This window comes from Lycium barbarum, chromosome 5 (genome assembly GCF_019175385.1).
Source record: "Lycium barbarum isolate Lr01 chromosome 5, ASM1917538v2, whole genome shotgun sequence".
Classification (NCBI taxonomy): domain Eukaryota; kingdom Viridiplantae; phylum Streptophyta; class Magnoliopsida; order Solanales; family Solanaceae; genus Lycium; species Lycium barbarum.
The window spans coordinates 142627605-142649454 of record NC_083341.1 but is presented as its reverse complement, the minus strand read 5'-3'; the positions used below and the strand labels follow the sequence as shown (position 1 = coordinate 142649454).

The 21850-nt window shown below is 33.8% G+C and overlaps 2 protein-coding genes across 4 annotated transcripts; one reads left to right on the top strand and one right to left on the bottom strand.

Annotated features, from left to right (window-relative positions):
* Window positions 1-189: 189 nt before the first annotated feature.
* On the top strand, window positions 190-7984 carry LOC132642037 (transmembrane emp24 domain-containing protein p24delta9-like). 2 transcript variants are annotated; one of them, XM_060359272.1, is made up of 4 exons: window positions 190-559; window positions 3296-3505; window positions 7355-7431; window positions 7629-7984. In XM_060359272.1, the coding sequence occupies exons 1-4, from the start codon at window positions 350-352 to the stop codon at window positions 7771-7773; spliced, it is 642 nt and encodes a 213-aa protein (XP_060215255.1). In that variant the 5' UTR covers window positions 190-349; the 3' UTR covers window positions 7774-7984. The 2 variants fall into 2 exon arrangements, with proteins under 2 accessions (XP_060215255.1, XP_060215256.1); XM_060359273.1 differs by lacking the exon at window positions 190-559 and adding an exon at window positions 1025-1130.
* Window positions 7985-8897: 913 nt separating this feature from the next.
* LOC132642036 (serine/threonine-protein kinase VIK) lies at window positions 8898-18102 on the bottom strand. 2 transcript variants are annotated; one of them, XM_060359269.1, is made up of 11 exons: window positions 17704-18102; window positions 14306-14380; window positions 13497-13613; window positions 12793-12887; window positions 11688-11808; window positions 11506-11585; window positions 10974-11033; window positions 10774-10895; window positions 10592-10677; window positions 10382-10497; window positions 8898-9421 (listed from the first exon to the last, which is right to left on the bottom strand). In XM_060359269.1, exons 1-11 carry the CDS (start codon window positions 18013-18015, stop codon window positions 9295-9297), a joined length of 1311 nt encoding a protein of 436 aa, XP_060215252.1. In that variant the 5' UTR covers window positions 18016-18102; the 3' UTR covers window positions 8898-9294. The 2 variants fall into 2 exon arrangements, with proteins under 2 accessions (XP_060215252.1, XP_060215253.1); XM_060359270.1 differs by lacking the exon at window positions 17704-18102 and adding an exon at window positions 16508-16615.
* Between the last annotated feature and the right edge of the window lie 3748 nt (window positions 18103-21850).

The window sequence follows — 21850 nt, the reverse complement described above, 5'->3', positions numbered from 1 at the left end:
AATATTTACATTAGAGCCCGATTAAATTTGGATTCACGCCGCGTAAACGCTCCCTACTAAGGATTTTTCCGTACAGAGCTAAATTTGAATCTTTTCCTACTAAAGCTTAAAATTAAATTAGTTTATTCTCATGATATAAAAGAAAAATAAAAAGGAGAAAATATCGAGTAGATTAGAAATAAAAAGCCTTTAAAATTATTTTGACTATAATTTTCCTTCTTCTCTCTCAATCTGAATCTATTTCGACCAACATTCCATCCCTGAAAATCTATCAATTATTTATTTCAAATTTCCTCTATTCTTTTGTATTTTTTTTTTTCAATTTCTCCTAAATCTAACAGTTAGCAGAATGATTAAGAGAAGCAATATCCTATTATTGATTCTAATCTTGGGGTTTATTGCAACACAAGTGAAATCCCTTAGATTTGATTTGCAATCTGGTCAGACTAAATGTATAGCTGAAGATATCAAAAGTCATGCTATGAGTGTAGGAAAGTACCATATTGTTAATCCCAGTGAAGGTTATCCTTTGCCTGATACTCACAAAGTTACTGTCAGGGTAATTAATTTTTTCTTGTTATTTTTATTGATTTTGCTGTTTAAGTAAGTGGGGTTTCTTTATTTGATCTGTTTATGTTAAAGTTTGAGTCATTTTTGTTGATCTCTGGGTAATCAAGAATGGTTGGTTTGTGTATATTGGATGTTTTGGTTTGAACTGTGAATTTTGAGTTGTAAAGCTTCAACTTTGATATCAAAGTCATGCTATGACTGTAGGCAAGTACCATATTGTCAATCCCAATGAAGGCTATCCTTTGCCTGATACACAGAAAATTACTGTCAGGGTAATTTACTCTTTTTTGTTTTGTTATTTTTATTGATTTTGCTGTTTAAGTAAATGGGGTTTGTTTATTTGATCTGTGTATGTTAAAGTTTGAGTCATTTTTGTTGATCTCTGGGTAATCAAGAATGGTTGGTTTGTGTATATTGGATGTTTTGGTTTGAACTGTGAATTTTGAGTTGTAAAGCTTCAACTTTGATATCAAAGTCATGTTATGACTGTAGGCAAGTACCATATTGTTAATCCCAATGAAGGTTATCCTTTGCCTGATACACACAAAATTACTGTCAGGGTAATTTACTGTTTTTTTGTTTTGTTATTTTTATTGATTTTGCTGCTTAAGTAAATGGGGTTTGTTTATTTGATCTGTGTATGTTAAAGTTTGAGTCATCATTTTTGTTGATCTCTGGGTAATCAAGAATGGTCCGTGAATGTTGGATGTTTTGGTTTGAACTTTGAATTTTATGCTGGAGTTGTAAAGCTTCAATTTTGAGTTTATGTGAATTTCAGTTGATTGGTAAACTCAAGATTTTGAAGCTTTACAACTACAGTATAAAGCTTCAACTTTGAGTTCCTTTTTGTTAACCCCAATGAAGGCTATCCTTTGCCTGATACTCACAAAATCACTGTCAGGGTAATTTACTTTTTTTTTTTCTTGTTATTTTTATAGGTTTTTGTTGTTTAAGTAAATGGGGTTTCTTTATTTGATCTGTTTATGTTAAAGTTTGAGTCTTTTTTATTGTTGATTTCGGGGTAATCAAGAATGGCTTGTGCATGTTGGGTGTTTTGGTTTGAACTGTGAATTTTATTCTGTTGTTGTAAAGCTTCAATTTTGATATCAAAAGCCATACTATGACTGTAGGCAAGTACCATATTGTTAATCCCAATAAAGGTTATCCTTTGCCTGATACTCACAAAATCACTGTCAGGGTAATTTACTTTTTTTTTATTGTTATTCTGTTTAAGTAAATGGGGTTTCTTTATTTGATTTGTTTATGTTAAAGTTTAAGTCTTTTTGTTGATCTCTGGGTAATCAAGAATGGTTTGTGTATATTGGATGTTTTTGTTTGAACTGTGAATTTTATACTGGAGTTGTAAAGCTTCAATTTTGGGTTTATCAATCAAAATAACTGTCAGGGTAATTTATTTTTCTTGTTATTTTTATAATTTTTTTGCTGTTTAAGCAAATGGGGTTTCTTTATTTGATCTGTTTATGTTAAAGTTTGAGTCTTTTTTTTTTTTTTTGTTGATCTCTGGGTAATTAAGGGTGGTTTGTGCATGTTGGATGTTTTGGTTTGAACTGTGAATTTTGATATCAAAAGCCATGCTATGACTGGAGGAAAGTACCATATTGTTAATCCCAATAAAGATTATCCTTTGCCTGATACTCACAAAATCACTGTCAGGGTAATTTACCTTTTTTGTTATTTTATTGATTTTTCTGTTTAAGCAAATGGGGTTTCTTTATTTGACCTGTTTTACTGTTTATGTTTAAGTTTGAGTTTTTTTTTTTTTTTTTGGGTTGATCTCTGGGTAATCAGGAATGGTTTGTGCATGTTGGATGTTTTGGTTTGAACTGTGAATTTTATGCTGGAGTTGTAAAGCTTCAATTTTGGGTTTACCAATCAAAATCACTGTCAAGGTAATTTTGTTTTTCTTGCTATTTTTTTTTATTGATTTTGCAGTTTAAGCAAACGGGGTTTCTTTATTTGATCTGTTTATGTTAAAGTTTGAGTTTTTTGTTTTGGTTTGTTGATCTTTGGGTAATTGAGGGTGGTTTGTGCATGTTGGATGTTTTGGTTTGAACTGTGAATTTTATGCTGGAGTTGTCAAGCTTCAATTTTGAGTATACCTATCAATCAACTGAGTTTCAATTCCGAGCTAGTTAGCTTGGGAAAGACTAGGGCTGACAAAATGGTGAAAAAAAAAAAACAAGTAACCATCCAATTCGACCTGTTAGACATGGGTTGGATAACTGACTTTTCAAAGATGGAATATTCATATTATACACTAAAAATGGATATCCAGATGGATAATATGGATATCCGTATTATCAATACTCATTTGTCTCCTAGTTATTTTTCATGAGTTCTTGCTTTTCGGTAGTCTAAGCTTATTTTGCCTTTTAACTTGTGTTCTCACTTCCTGGGTATCCATATTATCCGTCAGTTAACCCATTTTTTATCTGGGTCAAATATGGGCGGGTTGGATATTTTATTCTTTTTTGTTTAACACATTTTCGACCCGCCCATATCCTATTCTACCCACCTGTTTTCCACTCCTAGGTTCGACCATATGAATCTCCGTATGTTCTCCTTGATTGGCCCATTTCATTCCAATACCGGTTAAAGCTTGAGTTAAAATATATTGGTAAAAGTTTGTTTGGTTGATTATTTTGTTCAAATGAATATGATTCTTCTGGTTTGGATGAACTAATACCTGATTTGTGTAATTTAGGTGACATCTACATACGGAAATACCTATCACCAATCGGACAATGTTGTTGAAGGGCATTTTGCTTTTGAGACAGCGGAAACTGGGGATTACATGACTTGCTTCTTTGCTGCTGATCACAAGCCCCCTGTTACTGTTACTCTTGATTTTGACTGGAAGACTGGTGTAGCTGCTAAAGATTGGACGAATGTTGCCAAGAAAGGCTCTGTTGAGGTAAGCCCACTTTCTTCTTCTGTCTACCTGCTAAATGCTAATGTATCTCAATTCCACATATACTTGTGTTCAGTGGCAGATCTAGCACATATCGTTTGGGTTCACGGGAACCTAATAACTTTTGTACAGACCCTATATTTATATTAAGAAATTAACTAAATATATATAAATATTTTATTGTGAACCCAGCTATTATTGTATATTCACTTTAGATCGTTGTAGAATCCCACAAACTTCAATTCTGGAACCCCCTCTGCTTGTGTTGGATATGCATTTGCCTAGAGTGGAGCAATATAGCTCCTAAGCATCCATTATGCATGATAAATTTGCACTCTAGAAGTCTGTATAGACTACATGATTAGTGATTAGTTCAAGCCAACCATTGGCTGTTGTCACATTTCCTAATTTTAACCTTTCCATGAGAAGAAAACAGTGAAAATTATGGATGTTATTTAGTTTGAAGGCTTCCAATTTTTCGATATAAGGGAGTATTATATAGCTGATTCCAACTAATTTAGAATTAAGAGTAGTTGTTATACACCAGAATTTGGGAGCGTCTTATGAAGTGATATACTTTCAGTTTCCTTTCTTTAGAATATTATTCGTGCTTAACTGCTTATCGAATTACAAATTGTTTTTTCAATAAGTAAGAAATAAAAAAGTAACTTACTAATCATCTTCATAAAATTGGACTGTGCTTGCATGGTGGTAATTGCCTCCGTCATCTTGCCTCCAATGCATACTTAGGCTCATTGTGGCCCTTAATATTGGAGTCTCTACTAGATGGAACTCCTTTTAATGGGAGGTAAATTGAGGATATGAACTTTCAGTAAATAAAGGTCTTATAAAACGTAGGTAATTGCCAAAAGGTGATAATGAATTTATCATTCCACATTTTTAATCAAGGTATTAACGTGTTGTGCATTTGTTTGCACATATAATGAGACTCGTGTTGGTCTGTGCATATTAGCTTGAACTTTAGGAGCTACTGTTTATTACTTCTGCTGGAGAATCTGCTATAGCTATTGATGTTATAAGGCATTACTTATTGGTTTCATTTTTTGTATGATCCTCCTCTGGAATAGAAGGAAATACAGATAAAGAATGGAAGTTAGAATAGGCTAATAACCATTTTATCCCTACAAAAGTTTGTGACGTGGATTAGCTAGATATTATTCCAGATTCTTGATACTCTTAGAATAAAAAGTCTACAAGCCCATTGGACTCTTAGTAGTAATTATTTTAGTTGCCGTCGTTCTGTCCTAAAGAGGTAGTGAAATAAAACCATGTCACTAGAATTCTAATGCCTTACTTCTTATTGAAAGAAGAAAAGAATTTTAATACCTGACAGCCTATGGTCAACCTGACAGCCTATACCCGCAAGGGTGGCCTAGTTGGTTGAGCATGGGGCTTTCATAATCTCTCTTAGGTTCGAAACTCCCTGCCTACAACAGCAGGGGATTTTCCTTCTGGGTCGAGCTCGTCGCACGGGACTTATCTAGTGCGGGTTATCTCTCCTGTGTGGTTTGCGAGCTATTGCACAAGAGCTGGGTTTACCCTGTGCGCACCCGAAGGGTAGCGGCTGCGGGTTCCCATGTCATAAAAAAAAAAGAGAGAGATTAATGTTAACGCATGCTTCCTAGTGTTATTGATTTTGTTCTTTGAAACAAGGGTCATAATCTTAAGTTTTGCAATTAAAATTTTCTGCATTCTGTTGTTCTTAATTAAGACTACTTTTCTTTGTTTTGAACATTAGTCAAAGAGTTTTTATTACACCTGCCATAATCTTAAGTTTTGCAATTAAAATTTTCTGCATTCTGTTGTTCTTAATTAAGACTACTTTTCTTTGTGAACAATATTCAAAGAGTTTTTATAACACCTGACATTCTCAACTTGTTTTGCAATTTGGTGTGTACTTACATTTCACCTTCTGAGGACGAGTCCTGATAGGAAAATATGGTTTATCTTAGATTCTCATAGCTTCAACACAATGGATGAGGTCCATGCTATATGCTCTTTGATGACGAAATCGTGCTAATTGACCAAAGCAACCACGGTCGCAACCAAAAGCGTGAAATATGGAGAAGCACTCTAGAGAGTAACAGTTGTAGTAGGATAAGTAGAAGTAAGACTAAGGATATTTACTGCAAGTTTAATTGGCATAAGAAAAGTGAAGTTGAGGAGAGATTAGACGGGATTATGGTGTCTAAATATAAATAATCAAGATATCTAGGCTCATTCTAGGAGAATGGGATGATAGACACAGAGAATGAAAATCGGAGGGTTTAAAATGGATAAATTTGGTGTTTTATGTGATAAGGAATCTTACCAAAGTGAAAGATAAGTTCTATAAAACAATTATAAGATTAACAATGTTATATGAGAGTGAATGTTGGACTGCTAAAGTCCAATACATCTACAAGATGAGGTGTTGTAGCAAGTGAATTCATACGGATCAGTCTTCTGATATGTTCCACTTTCTAAGGTTGATATGTTCACAATGCTCAATTCAAACTTTCTACTTTGCAAATAGATTTTCGGAAATATCCTCTACTAGTTTTGTTTTTTCTGTACTCTGTTTCTTTTCCATGTGAACGTCACATTACTTCACCCTGAAAATCCTAAGTGGAGTCTTATAATGTTATTATTCACTTTGGAAGTTTGTATTTGTCTGTTACATTCCTCTTATGAAGTTGGATGAGGAGTGTAGGTACTAGACAGGCATCGGAATCTAGGTCAAATGTTTAACTCTAGCATACAATTCTGTGGATCTTTCCGAGATATGTTGTATTCCTTGGGAGAAAATAATACTTGTCAATAATGTGTTTTAGTAACCTAATACAAGTAGGAGCTGAATGCAGTCAGTTTGGTGTTCCCCCTTTTTCTTTTAAATGGTCAGCCGATCATCCAACTGATACCTTTTCTAATAATTTTCACTCCGGCATTAGAACTTTTTCAAATGCCAGGGAATATCCATTTCAATAGTTTTCTTTAGATCTGGTAAACAGTGTTCGATAGGATAATATCACTCTTTTACTGACACGAGGAAAACTTGAGGCCTATCAAGATTGACATTCGATGTAATCAAACTAAAAAATAGGTACCATTAATCATCAAATAAGTGATAAAATCGGGGAAATGTGCTTTCATATTAGGATTTTGTTGATGATTATAATTTTTTATAGTTCTTGATTGGGAGCTTCTTGAAATAGAAGGTGACACTGCTTCACACTCCCAAAAATACGAAAGGAAGCTACGTCTGAGTTAAACTTGGAAATGGAAGTATTCTTTCCTTTCTTGATGGTGAAGTAAGACCAAGATCATGAGCTTATTATCCTAGGTCGGAACAAGGTGATAGGATCCCCTTTTTAGGTCCCCAACCCCCCTCCCCCACCCCCAAAACCCAACCCCAAGTGGAGGCTCGCATGACGGGCTATTAGTTCAATGGTAGAGCATGTCCTTGATAATTGCGTCATCGTGCCTGGGCTTTGAAATGACTTGTCCCGTTGCATTTTAGTTATGACGCTTCATATCTGTTTGATTGCTTGCTTCTCGTGCTCTCAATATAGCTTACTTAAGAATCTTTAGGATGCACATTTCGTATTGGTATGTATCTTGCATTTATACGCAGTAATAGTGATTTGTAGTTTTGTATTGCCCTTCCCGTACATTGAATAGAAGAAAAAAGATTGTTGCCAGAAGCCTCTGTCTGCGTTTCAAGAACTTTTTTTTGTTATATCAACTTTGTGGGCTTCTGAAGGGATGAAATTGACCATGAATTTGATGAGTGCCCCTTGTGGAGTTTTGAGTTGAGACTAAGCTAAACCTCTTTCATCTGTATCTTAATAGGTAATGGAATTTGAACTAAAGAAGATGCTTGAAAATGTTCAAGCCATCCATGATGAGATGTTTTTTCTCCGTGAAAGGTGAGTTTACCATTTGTTGATAATCTCTGTCGTTCGGACTCTTAAAAAAATGTAGCCATCTGCATGTCAAATCCTACAAAAGTAGTATAGTTTTTTGAGGATCCGACACGGGCGGGACAACATTTTTTGAAGAGTCCGAGCTACATTGTTAATAATCATCATGAACATAAGCTTGACAATTTTTCCGCTTAATGCAGGGAAGCGGAAATGCAGGAACTGAACAGATCTACCAACTCCAAAATGGCTTGGATGACTGGCTTGTCAATCTTATTATGTTTATCTGTGGCAGGGTTGCAGGTGTGGCATTTGAAGACCTTTTTTGAAAAGAAAAAGCTTATCTAATGTTGTTCTGATAGCTTAATAATGCAATATGTATGTGTAGAATTTTCCATAGATTACAGTCAATGAGGGATAGCAATGTTTTGAGTTAATTGTGATAGATAGAATTTGGATTATCAATGAAGTTGCCCCTGCAAAATTCGGTTTTCTTTTTTATTTATTATTACTCCGTCTGTAATTTTTATATGACACACTTTCCGCACTTTCTTATTTAGTCTGTCTCAAAATTTAAATTTATTAGTAGGCGTTTGGACATGCGGTTTGAAACCATGAGATGAAATCATTGGTAAATATAAAATTTGACTCATAAATTTATATTTATAACAAAAGACCTAAGTTGGTAAATATTTTTAACAATTACTCCCATCAACCATTTATCAACTTCATTAACTTTCATCAACCTTTATTTATGTCTACCATGTGGGATGATTATATTAAAAAATAGTTACATTATTATTCATGTTAAATTTTCATTTTTATTGAATTAAAGTTTAACCAATTGATGTTCTATTTTTTAGAAAGGCTTTTTAGTAGTGTATTGATTTTGTTATGAATTATGACTTGCTCATTTTGTAAGATTGTATAAGAATTGGGATAGTTTTGATAGTTTTCACAACTTGTGAGTTTTTATGTCTATAAGAAAAAATAAAACTTAAAATATTCAAATTACATATTCAAACATGATTTCAAATTATGTCCAAACGAAAAACACTAGTGGAACTATTCATTTTACCTGTCATAACTTTATCACCACAAAAATATCTCTGCATGGAATGACAAGTGTCAGTTTTTTCTTTTCCTTTTAAACTTTATGCCCAATAAAAACCTTTACATAAAATGGGACGGGGAGTGAGTATTTGCTCTTCCATCCTCCTCAAACACATCGACAGAAAAAGTAAATATATTTTCACCCTTTCCTCTAGCTGACAAATCTAGTAGTTGGACTGGGAATAAAACATGCTTTGAAACAGAAGAAATACAGTAACTTGACTGCAAGCAGTTTAATAGCTCTCTCCAGAAGAAGAACGTATAGGTAGATAAATCAGTGATTTTCTTTTTCCTATCACAAGACATTTTTAACTAAACTTTGGACTGGTGATGTCTGTAACCTTCAATAAAGCATGAACTTCCTAAAAGAACCGTCTTGAATTGATCATTAAACCCAAAGAGTAATAAAGGGAAAAAACTGAATACAGCTGCCACTTTCATTTTCAAATACCACTCGGAATCACATTCAAAAAAACAGATGGAAGGGGGAGAGGAAATCTGACAATCAAAGCTGATAAATTTTGTTACAAATCTCTCGGCACACAGTTCTACTTGGGTATAGTATGGAAATATCTTGATCAAATCTACAACGACCATAGCTGGTATGCTGAATGGGGCATAAAGAATTGGTACAGCAACAGTTTTTGCAGACCTTATCCAGTTGATCCTATGCACAATCCTACAAACATATCAATTTCAAAAGTGCGTTTGATGGGAGAATTCAATGTAATATCTGGTCAGCTCTTGAATTTGATGTTATGAAGTAAAAAGGTTCCAATGATGCTCTGAGGGTAAAACTTCTTTAATTTTTTCAAGTCTTTTTAGAATATCCAAAAATGAAGGTCTCTGGTTCATATCTGGTGCCCAACATTGCTCTACCAACCTGCAAAAAATTGATTGGGTTTAGCAAAGCAGAAACAAAGCGCTGCCCACTATCTTTTTACCTTGGCAAATAGTCAAAAGAAATAAACCTTGCAGTGCATATATCAAACCTACGGTCGAAAGAGGAAGAAAAGTACATTTCATATTTCACTTCACGAGAGATCTAAAAGATGCTTCTACATAATTGTCATACCAGTGAATGCGTAGATAATAATAATAAGAAGAAAACTAAAACAAGATCTCATACCGGTTCTTTTTATTCCAAAACCATCCCAAAAACACGTTGACCAAATTTATCCGGACATCTATATTTACCAAAGCCCATTCTGCAGATACTTGCACACAGTTTCACCATTTTAATGTAAAATGATATCTTCCTAACCACAGGATAATTTTCCCATGCTCAAACCGAAAAGAAACGTTTGCTGATCAAGTCTAATAGCATATGCTGCCTAAGTTGCTTCAGTAGTTACTCTTCTTCATAGTTGTTTCTTCTTCCTCTGTAGTTAGGCTGCCTACAGCTCACTGAAAGAGGACCTTTCACAGCAAGTAATCTCAATTTGGGAAATCCCAGATATTCCACCCCTACCTGAATCTCTACCGTGCTTTAGTACCTTCAAAATGCTTTCATACACCCAGCTACTGCACCATGCTACTGCGATGTTATAGCTCATCTTCTAACCATGCCACATTTGTCCGTTCTGAAACCCCACCCCATCCATCAATTTATGCATTGTGCAATGTCTTTTTATAGTATTTTTCCATGGCTTTTTATATTGCTTTGAATTGTTTGTTCTAGTTCCGAGGGTCTACCGGAAACAGGTAAGGTATGCGTACACTCTGCCCTTCCCAGACCCCACTTTGTGGGATTTCACTAACGTATGTTGTTGTTGCAATGCATAGTTAAAGAGATCGTAAGTGCTTCAGTAAAGGGGAGTATCAAGATCCAGTTTGGACTTACTCTTTCAATTCTGGGGTAAAACCTTTTGCCCTGAACATAGGTCTGTGTCCTTCTGCCACATACTTGGCTGCTTCATATGGTTCATAGTGGGACAATGGTGGATCGCCTTCTACCATCTGCACCAGGAGAAAATTCACTTGACGAGTTTATTTGTTTCATCGATCATGCTATACCTAATCTTAACAAGCAGAGCTCAGAAGTCAGAATTACCTCATATAAGATCATTGCGAAAGAGAAAACATCAACCTTCTTGTCATACTTCCGGTGCTTGAAAACTTCCGGTGCCATATAACGGTCTATATTTTGATAATAGAAAAGATAGCACAAATAAATAATTACCTTTGAAAGAATATGTCAATCAATTGAGGGAGAATTATGACATTGTCACTTACAGCTCCCTGTCTCCCCAGTCATTTTATAAACATCATGAGAGTTCTGAACCCTAATTAGTTTGCTTAATCCAAAGTCTCCAACTTTCAAATGGTCTGCATTGGAATTGACTAGAAGAACATTCCTAGAAATATTGACACATTCAGCACTAAAGCTAGTTGAACCATAACAATTGCAGAGCCATGCAGAGAGAAAAACAGACCTGGGCTTTAGATCTCTGTGGATTATAACATTTGGCTCATTGTGAAGATAAGTCATGCCTCTGCCCACAGAAACATCAAACATTACATAAGCAAACTATGCAATGCAATTTTTTTAAATAAAACTAGGCATTGCAATGTTGGGTTAAACTGCCCGATAACTATAGCATCTCATAAAATGGTATGCCATAAGGCTAAAATCACAGAAACTATGCCACAGGTCAGAAAGAGCTCCTGAGAGTATAGTAACTTGTTCACGTTATGAGGACCATTTTCTGGATGCACTCTTTTTGTATTTTCTCTACAACTAATTCAACAGACCAGCTAATGTGAATAAGATGTGTTTTACAGAAGGTAAAACAGCAACAGACTGAATGACATTTAGTCCATCAATGATGCTTACCAACATCAGTCGGTGTAAATAGGCAACTCAAAACATAGCTTACATGAGTTTCAAGAATCAGAAGACATCAAGAGAATCTTGAGTATTTCAAGGAAAATGAAGTATGAAATGCTAACAGTTATTCATACTACCTTGCTATATCCATAGCAAAATTGATAGCTGTAGATGGACTAAGAGCACCTTTTTCCTTGAGGTGCTGATGCAGATCGCCCTACAACAAATACATGCACCAAATCAGCACAGGTACATCATAAGATTAAGAGAAATATTCAATGTTCACTCCAAAATATAGGGAAAAAACAAAACCACCTACCCCCCTTAAGTATTCAGTTATTAACATTAACGGTTTTTTCTCAGTAACGGCTCCAAGAAATTGCACTATATTTGGATGACGGAGCTTCACCAGCAAATTTACCTCATGCCTGAAATCCTGACTGCATGAAAGTAATTAAATCAGGAAGTATCAGTATCATAGTAAAATAACAAATACTCCCTCTGTTTCAATTTATTTGAACCTATTTCCTCTTTAGTCCGTGCCAAAATGAATGACCTCTTTCCTAATTTGGAAACAAATTCACTTTATGAATGATTTACAGCCACACAAATTTTCAAGGCTTATTTTGAACCACAAGTTTCAAAAGTCTTCCCTCTTTCTTAAATGTCGTGTCCAGTCAAATGGGTTCAAATAAATTGAAACGGAGGGAGTATTAATTACTGCAGCAGGGTGTAAGTAACAGCCTGCTTTTATAATAATATAAATCTGTATCAAGCTTAAAGAGACCATTGTGAATTGAGAATGCTGACAGCCTTGGGTAACATATGAAGCTTATCCACTTTAATTCCAGGTCCTCTTACAATATTAGCAGAATAAAGATTCTTTACAAATACTACTCCCTCGGTCCAAAAAGATTATCTTAGTTTGACTTGGCACGGAGTTTAAGAAATAAAGGAAGACTTTTGAAATGTGTGGTCCAAAACAAGCCTTAGATGTTTGTGTGACTGTAAATCATCTCATAAAGTTAAATTGTTTCTAAATATAGAAATGCGCCAATCTTTTTGGGACAAACTAATAAGGAAAGTAAGACGATTGGCACAAACTAATAAGGAAAGTAAAACAATCTTTTTGGGACAGAGGGAGTAAGATTTATTGACCATTAGAGGCTGTAACTTGCTTGCAAAAGCAGCATCTTCTATTTATTCTTATTGTTTTGGTCAATGACGTGGAAAACTTTAAAGGTCAAAATATAACAGAGGAGACCAAAGACAAGCTCCTGGCCTGCTTCTTCTCCCCCTCAACACCCCACCCTCCCAGGAAAAAAAATTGTGAAACTAGACAACAACAGCAGACAACAAAGACGCACAACATATCAGAACCATAATATACAAGATATTGTACTGCAGTCCACAGTGGAACTTACATCACCAATCGATCATCTGAAAGGTTTGGGAGGATGCGTTTAACAGCTACAGGCGTTCCACGCCAGCAAGCCTTTAAGATCTCACCAAAAGACCCCTATCATTATCAGCTTCCATATTAGATATATAAATGACAACCTCATTGACAAATCCTTATCCATGATACAAAGTAGATTAAGCAATTAGAAATCAAGCATGACAGTATAAAAATAAATAGTTAAAAAGATAGGCGGGTTGAAGCAAAATGGATAGCCAACTTCGCACCAGAGAGTGTCCCTCTTCTTTCTTGTAACTACGTTTAGGAATATAGTAACTGCATAATAAGGTTAATAAAGGAAATAGGATCATCTCATACAGTTCTTAAACTATAGATTATAAGATTACCAAAGGGAATTGTCAATCAAAAAACACATAGAATGACAACCCCAAGCACAAAACAGTCCAGCTTTCCTGATTATGAGACACTTTCTGTTTTGGAATGTAATAAAATGTTAAACACGCTGCAAAAAATTACTCCGATGCTATACAACACATCTTTCTAATTTAAAAACTTAGGCCCAAAAAGAGGTACAAAAGTAGCTATCTTTGTATACTACAGCTGCCAATTCATTTAAAAACACACTGGACCTGGACAAGCTAGCTTAAACAGATTTTGATTAACCTCCAACAAGTTTATCAGCAGCACATTTAGTATAGCAAAACATACCTTTCCAATGATTGCAGAATTTGAGAAGTCCAGCTCAGCAGGATCAATCTCCCAATCACACTTCTTTGGTAGAGGTGGGGCAACAGGCCTTGGTTCAAAATGGCTTCCATTTTGTCCCTGTAGCATGTATTAAAACATTAAAGGCTCTAAAAGACTAATCCTAAGAACTCAAAGACACCATTTGCATGCTCAGGAAAAATCAGGTGATTCTCAATAAGTATGTAAAGAAAATTTTGAAGTGGCAGAACATGACATAAGGTAGGAAAGCTGTTCAGTAACTTGGGAAGAATTGAACTGAACGTCCTGCTTCCAATGCTGTTAGCTTATTGACTTGTTTTAGTAGTCGCGACCAACAACCATTAGCCCTCGGCTCATTATAAGGTGAGAGCTCCAATCAGATATTTGCTAAAAGTAGAAGTCTTTCGCCCAACTCAGGTATACTTGTGCACTCTAAGAACCTTGGTGCTTACACCATAACGGCATAACCGCTACCTAAGAGAGGGAAAGCACCCCAACTATGCTACACCTAGCTTTAGGACGTAGGTGCAAATCAAGCATTAATGCAACAACACCAGGAAATGTAAGAACAAGATCAGTTAGTTAATAAACAACTTTGATAGCTCATCAGCCTTGGGTCTGGATGGCTGGATTGCAACAGAGCTAGGAGCCTGACAAATATGCTAGCTAATATATCTTTTAACGTAAGAATAAGTTGATGCGTTAAATGTTGATAAATACAAGCTTTTGCAAATGGCAAACAACCATTACGAGATATTAGATAGATCAAAAGGAAAAGGAATGAAACTCACATAAGATAGCCCACCATATGTATTTAACAATTCAATCATGCCATGTTTCTTAGCTCCTTCTGCATCGGCTAGAGGCTGTCACAAACAATTGAATACTTAGATAAATCCAGCAGATTGGTGAAATTCACTCAGAGTCAAGGATTGCATAGAAAAGATAGTGTCACAAAGGGCACATGGAAAGGTATTTCCAACATTCTCTCTTTTAAATTTTCCTTCTAGTGATACTATCATTGTACTTACTTCTTGGCTTTTGCTAAATGTGTTCAAATCAAAATTAAAACATACAGTTATAGCACAGATAGCATGTCAAATACTAGTCATTGTTTAAACTCTTATTGTCAGAAATCTGAAATCCAGTTAAAATTATTATCAAACAGTTAATCAACCTATGGCGCATGAATTTCACTGGTAACAATTCACACTTTTAAACTCGTGATTGCAACTTATTACGAGATATCATTTAGTAGCTGAAGACTCAAATTCAAAGTCCTGATGCTTAAATTTTCATTTCATAATAAGACTTACAGCACGTAGCCCAATATACATTATTATACAACATTATACCTGGGAGGAAGCATTATACATAATGTATCAACCATGTATAAAACTGTATAATAGCTTATAAAGGTTGTTTATACACAAATATGGGCTAAACCGGGTAACAAACTCAAAATATGGGCTACCAAGCATAAATATTTTATCCCAGTGGACATAGAGCGCAGATCAAGAGATCAACAGCTATTACAATTTTTCTCCAAAATCAGGATGAGGTAAGCAAATTACGATGCTACTGCCAATTACTCCCTCTGTCCCAATTTATGTGATACTTTTCGCTTTTCGAAAGTCAAATTTGACTAAACTTCGAAGCTAAATTGGATTAAATTAACTCAATATTTTATTATCAAATTTTATATATTTGAAAACTAGTACTATATAAGTTGCAACTTTTCTCATATCAATTTGGTGAAAAAATACATGTTGAAATGTTAGTCAAAGTTCATGCAGTTTGAATCTCGGGAAGCGAAAAGTAACACATAAATTGGGACATAGAGAGTATTACAATTTTGCTCCAAAATCAGGATAAGATAAACAGCTACTACTAACAATTATCAGTTTCATATATACACACAACTAATACAAGTGTAAGCCCATAACATATATGAAGATTTACTAGTAATAAGCAAATGCACAAATTTTACCATGTTTCACCAATGAAATGCACACATCTCGTGCAACAAGATAGTATTTCCAAAATTCTCTTATTTTAATTTTTCCTTCTAATTATATCATTGTGCTTACTTTTTGGCTCTTGCTAAATGTGTTCAAATCAAAATTAATACACCAATAGTACGGATAACAAATATTTGTCATTGCTTAAACTCAAATTTTCAGAAATCTGAAATCCAGTTATAATTATTATCAAACAGTTAATCAACCTATAGATCAACAGCTATAACAGTTTTGCTCCAAAATAGGATAAAGTAATCAAATTACGGTGCTATTACCAATTATCAGTTTCAAATATACACACAACTAATACAAGTGCACGCGCATAACATATATGAATATTTACCGAAAATAAGCAAATGCACAAATTTTACCGTGTTTCTCCAACTACATGAAAAGTACAATAAGTTACAACTTTTCTCACATCAATTTGGTGAAAAAATACATCTTAAAATGTTTGGTCAAAGTTCATGCAATTTGAATCTCAGGAAGCGAAAAGTAAGTTCATACAATTTGAATCTCAGGAAGCGAAAAGTAAGTTCATACAATTTGAATCTCAGGAAGCGAAAAGTATCACATAAATAAGTACAGAGAGAGTATCAGTTTCAAATATACACACAACTAATACAAGTGTACTTGCACAACATGCATGAAGATTTACCGAAAGTAAGCAAATGCACAAATTTTACCATATTTCTTCAATGATTCAAGGTAAACAAATTCGGTGCTACTACCAATTATCAGTTTCATATATACACACGCAACTCATACAAGTATACACACATAACATACATGCAGAATTTACCAGTAATAAGCAAATGCACAAATTTTACTGTATTTATCCAACGATCCAAGGTAAACAAATTACCGCGCTACTATCAATTATCAGTTTCATATACACACATAATTAACACAAGTATACACGCATAACATACGCGAAGACTTACCAGAAACAAGCAAATGCACAAATTTTACCGTATTTCTCCAACATCCTGATAAACAAATTATGGTGCTACTACCAATTATCAGTTTCAACACACAACTAATACAAATATACACGCATAACATACATGAAGACTTACCAAAAACAAGCAAATGCACAAATTTTACCGTATTTCTCCAACATCCTGATAAACAAATTACGGTGCAACTACAAATTATCAGTTTCATACACACACACAACTAATACAAGTATACACACAAAACATACATGAAGACTTACCAAAAACAAGCAAATGCACAAATTTTACCGTATTTCTCCACCGTTCCAAGGTAAACAAATTAGGTGCTACTACCAATTATCAGTTTCACATACACACACAACTAATACAAGTACACACGCAGAACATACATGAAGATTTACTCAACATAAGCAAATGCACAAATTTTACCATATTTCTCCAACATCCTGATAAACAAATTACGGTGCTACTACAAATTATCAGTTTCACATACACACACACGTCATACAAGTATACACACATAACATACATGAAGACTTACCAATAACAACCAAATGCACAAATTTTAACCATATTTCTCGAACGATCCAAGGTAAGCAAATTACGGTGCTACACTGCTACTACCAATTATCAGTTTCACATACACACACAACTAATACAAGTATACACACATAACATACATGAAGACTTACCAAAAACAAGCAAATGCACAAATTTTACCGTATTTCTTCAACATCCTGATAAACAAATTACGGTGCTACTACAAAAATTATCAGTTTCACATACACACACAAGTCATACAAGTATACACACATAACATACATGAAGACTTAAAAATAACAACCAAATGCACAAATTTTACCGTATTTCTCGAACGATCCAAGTTAAGCAAATTACGGTGCTACACCGCTACTACCAATTATCAGTTTCACATACACACACAACTAATACAAGTATACACGTATAACATACATGAAGATTTACTCAACATAAGCAAATGCACAAATTTTACCATATTTCTCCAGCATCCTGATAAACAAATTACAGTGCTACTTCAAAAATTATCAGTTTCACATACACACACATAGCATACATGAAGATTTACCCAAAGTAAGAAAATGCACAATTTTTTACCGTGTTACACACAACTAATACAAGTATACTTGCACAACATATATAAAAATTTACCGAAACTAATCAAATTTTTACCGTATTTCTCCAACGATCCTGAGCGTTGACATCAGCGCCATAGTCAATCAAACATTTCGCAACATCGATCCATCCATGTAGCGCTGCCACGTGTAGTGGAGTACGATTATCGTAATCTCTAGCTTGAACAAGTGTTCGATCTTCTTCTAGAAGCTTCTTAACTGCATTCGCATCGTTATGATGAGCGTGCCATAGTATTTGTGATGTTTTGCTTACTCTTGACTTTTCCTTTTTCTTCTCCGTTGATACTAACGCCGGTGCTGATTCTCCGGCGCCGGCGCCGGAACCGGAGCTTCCTTCACTTGCGCTCATTTTTGGATCGATAATTGATCGCTTCTTGTGTTGAAAAAAAATAACTGCTTTTTTCAACAGACGTGTGTGTGTGTGTGTGTTTTCCGTTTCTTTTGAATAGTGTATTTATTTGAAAAAAAAAAAGAGATAATAAATTAAATTTAACCATAAAAAAGAGATAATACTGAATACTCGCTCCGTTTTCAATTTATGTGAACATTTTTAGAGTACGAGGGTCAAACTATATAGCTTTAACCATAAATTTGCCATAGATTTTTCAAGTTTGTAAAAATAAAATTTATATATTTTGAAAAATATTACTCCCTCCGTCCCAAAAAGATTATCCTCTTTTGACTTGGCACAAAGTTTAAGAAGTAAAGGAAATTTTTTAAAATGTGTGGTTCAAAATAAGCCTTAAATATTTGTGTGACTGTAAATTATCTCATAAAATTAAATTGTTTCTAAATATAGAAATGGGACAATCTTTTTGGAACAGACTAAAAAGGAAAGAAGGACAATCTTTTTGGGACACAGAGAGTAAAATTCATGTTGATTCATAATTAAAATAATTTAGAAAAAACGTAAGAAAAATATGGTCAAAGAACCACCTCGTCCACTCCTCAAATAATATTAGGTTCACATAAATTGAAATAGAGGAAGTAGTAAAAAACGCACTTAATTAAGCTTTTGTGAGTTTCACATATTAAAACACACTTCTAACTATTAATTATTCTTTTTTTTTTAGAGATAATGGTTGAAAACACACATTAAGTATCACTTTTTTTTAGTTTCCTGCCTGAACTATCACGTGTGAGAGTTTTCTACCTAGACTATCACTAATTAGTTTGCAAAATATACCTGAACTATCAGTTGTTAACTTTTTCTACCTGAACTATCACCAATTAGTTTGCAAAACAGATTTCAAAATTGATAGTTGAGGTATGTTTTGCAAACTAGTTGGTGATAGTTCAGGTAGGAAAAGTGAACAACTGATAGTTGAGACGTGTTTTACAAACTAAGTAGTGTCGAAAAATCAGGTAGGAAACTAAAAAAAAGGGTGATACTTGAGATGTATTTTTTACTATTATTATTATTTTTTTTTTTTAAACCTGAATGTGGTGATAATTCAGGTAGAAAATCGAAACAAGTGATAGTCAAATTGCGTTTTAATACATAAATGGTGATACACTCAGATAGAAAAAGAAAACATGTGATAGATGTAAAACTCGCCGAAAAGCATAATTCAAGTGCGTTTTTTATCGTTAACTTAAAAAAAAAAAAGAGAATAAACTAAATTTTTTAAAAAGCTAATGGATCAATAATTGATCGCTTCGTGTGTGAAAAAAAATCTGCTTTTTCAACAGACTTGTGTGTTTGTGTGTTTTTCCGTTTCTTTTTGAATGTGTGGTAGTTGTTGAAGTTTTGAGTCGAGAAAATGGCAAAAAGGGTCCCTTATGTTAGGGGTAGGTTCAAAATAGTCTCTAAAGTATGCTTTGAACAATTTTAGCCCTTTACAACATCAACAACAACAATATACCCAATGAAATTTCATTAACTGAGGTCTGGGAAGGGAGTGTACGCAGATCTTACCCTTATCTTGAGAGGTAGAGATGATTTTAGTCCTTTAAATTTGCTAAAAAAGTGCATTTTTGGTGACTGCCAAATATGTAACAAATTATGTGTGTTAAATTTGATGAGAATTGTGGAGAAGAAAGATTAAACCATAAACATCATGAAAGTCTCGTGAAATTCTTGAAACTGCAACACAAAAAACTGTACTTTACCGCTAAAAAATAGACAAAACATACAAAGCAGAAATTGTGCATAAGATAGTTGTACCAGGCTATAGAAATAGAAAAACAAATAGCATAAATTATAAAAACTATCCTCCAATTGTGACGGAGGTATATTTTACGACCACAAATGCTCACTTCAAACAAATTTAAAGGGCCAAAACTGTTTAGAGCATACTTTAGGGACTATTGTGAACTTATCCACAAACGTCAGGGACTATTTTTGTCATTTTCTCGTTTTGAGTCTGTCTCTTCCTCTGTATTTATTTGGAAAAGAAGAGAGGATAATTTAAAGAAGGTGAATAATGGATATTCTTCTTTTACTTTGTCAATGGAATTCGATCCTTTTCAAACACCTTTACTTCCGATTTTTTTAATCAATCAACAGATTGAGGGAACCTCTTTTTTTTCTTCAAAAAATATGGTATATTGCTAGTCGTCGAATAACGAAAGTTAGATTGTCGAATATCCAAAGCTATAATAGTAGATAAGATTTAAATTTGAGATCTCTTGCTAATTCGATGATTCAAATATTCAATAACTAATGAATGAAATCGAATAACGAAAAATGTAATATTAGTATATTTGTTTGAACTACGGAATTTTGTGTAATGAGAGGACTATGTTACACATTTATTTATTGATTTTTTTTTATTACATTGAAACGATATGATTAATGTTAAAGATTTGATATATTAGATACTATCTTGAATATTATATAAACACATACAGAAGTGTCTACTTGTTGTTAATCAAAGCAAAATGCTATTCAAATCCAATTTAACTACCGCTAATACTTTTTCCAAATGATCAAAGGGTACTGAAACCAAGGTCAAAGTTTAGTGAAGACAATTTTGTTACTTGTATGAATTGTAGTGAAAATATGTCAAATTTTACGGTATTTGTCATTTTAATTTATGCCTTCCAAATTAATCTATGAGTTACTTGTTATCTTTCATTAGTATATGCATAAGATAATTGTGTACATGATAAGAAAATGGATAGGATTTACTTGATTTCACATATGTTGCAATATTTCGAAGAAATGATCTCTTATGGCCACTTACAACTTTGAATAGAAGAAAACAATATTGATATTGTCAGATCACTTATGTATTATTTTCAGATGATCTCCTATGTATAAAAATAAAATTTTCCTACAAAAAGAACATAAAACTAAACATAAATTTGTAATGGACTACGAAAAACATTTGATTCAATTGAATTAAATCATATGGGGTTTGCATCATTAGTTTGTGAGATATTTTTTATACTATATTATACATGAATTTTCTATATTTTATGGCCATAGAACGTGAAAATAAGCTAGAATGACACCACTCACCGGCGACATACCGTCGGTGGCTTTTAAATATTGCAGCATATTGCCGACAGTCCTCTGACAATCGACATAAAGTTGATGGCCACATACAGTTGACCATTTCTATAATCTTAGGTTTCTGCAAAATTATCGGTGTGTTTAGATTGTGTTAAAAGTTTTCTCGATGAAAAATGTTTTCTTGGTGAAAAATATCTCTTTCATATTTGAATAATTTTTTCTTGGAGAAAAAGTTTCAGACTTCTATAAATTTGAAGATCCGTCTCTCACACAATTAAAAAAAAAAAACATCCACAATGTAGTCTTTTAAAGAGTTTTATTCAGGGGAGATTTTTCTCTCAATAATTTTTGTGCCTTCATATTTGTCTTTTGTAGATCAATTGATCAAAACGTATTAGAATATTATGCCTTTTTTAGTATGTTGTTCTTTGTCGTTTGACTTATCGCTGTTCAAGGTTTTGCAATTATAAGCTTCAGTATGACGCCTGATTATTCCAATTCCAATATGATGGTCTATATCAGGTTATAAAATTATTTATTAGTTTCCACTTTAATAAGTTATCGTTTAATATAAAAAAGAAGAATGGCAATCCGCTGTAAGAAAAAGAAAAAGGAGCCTGTCCTATTCGAAATAACATTAGATTTCTTAACGTTTTCATCATTGTAAACTCCATGTTAACAAAGAGTCTTGGTGATCATCTAGAGACCCCACATATCTTGATTC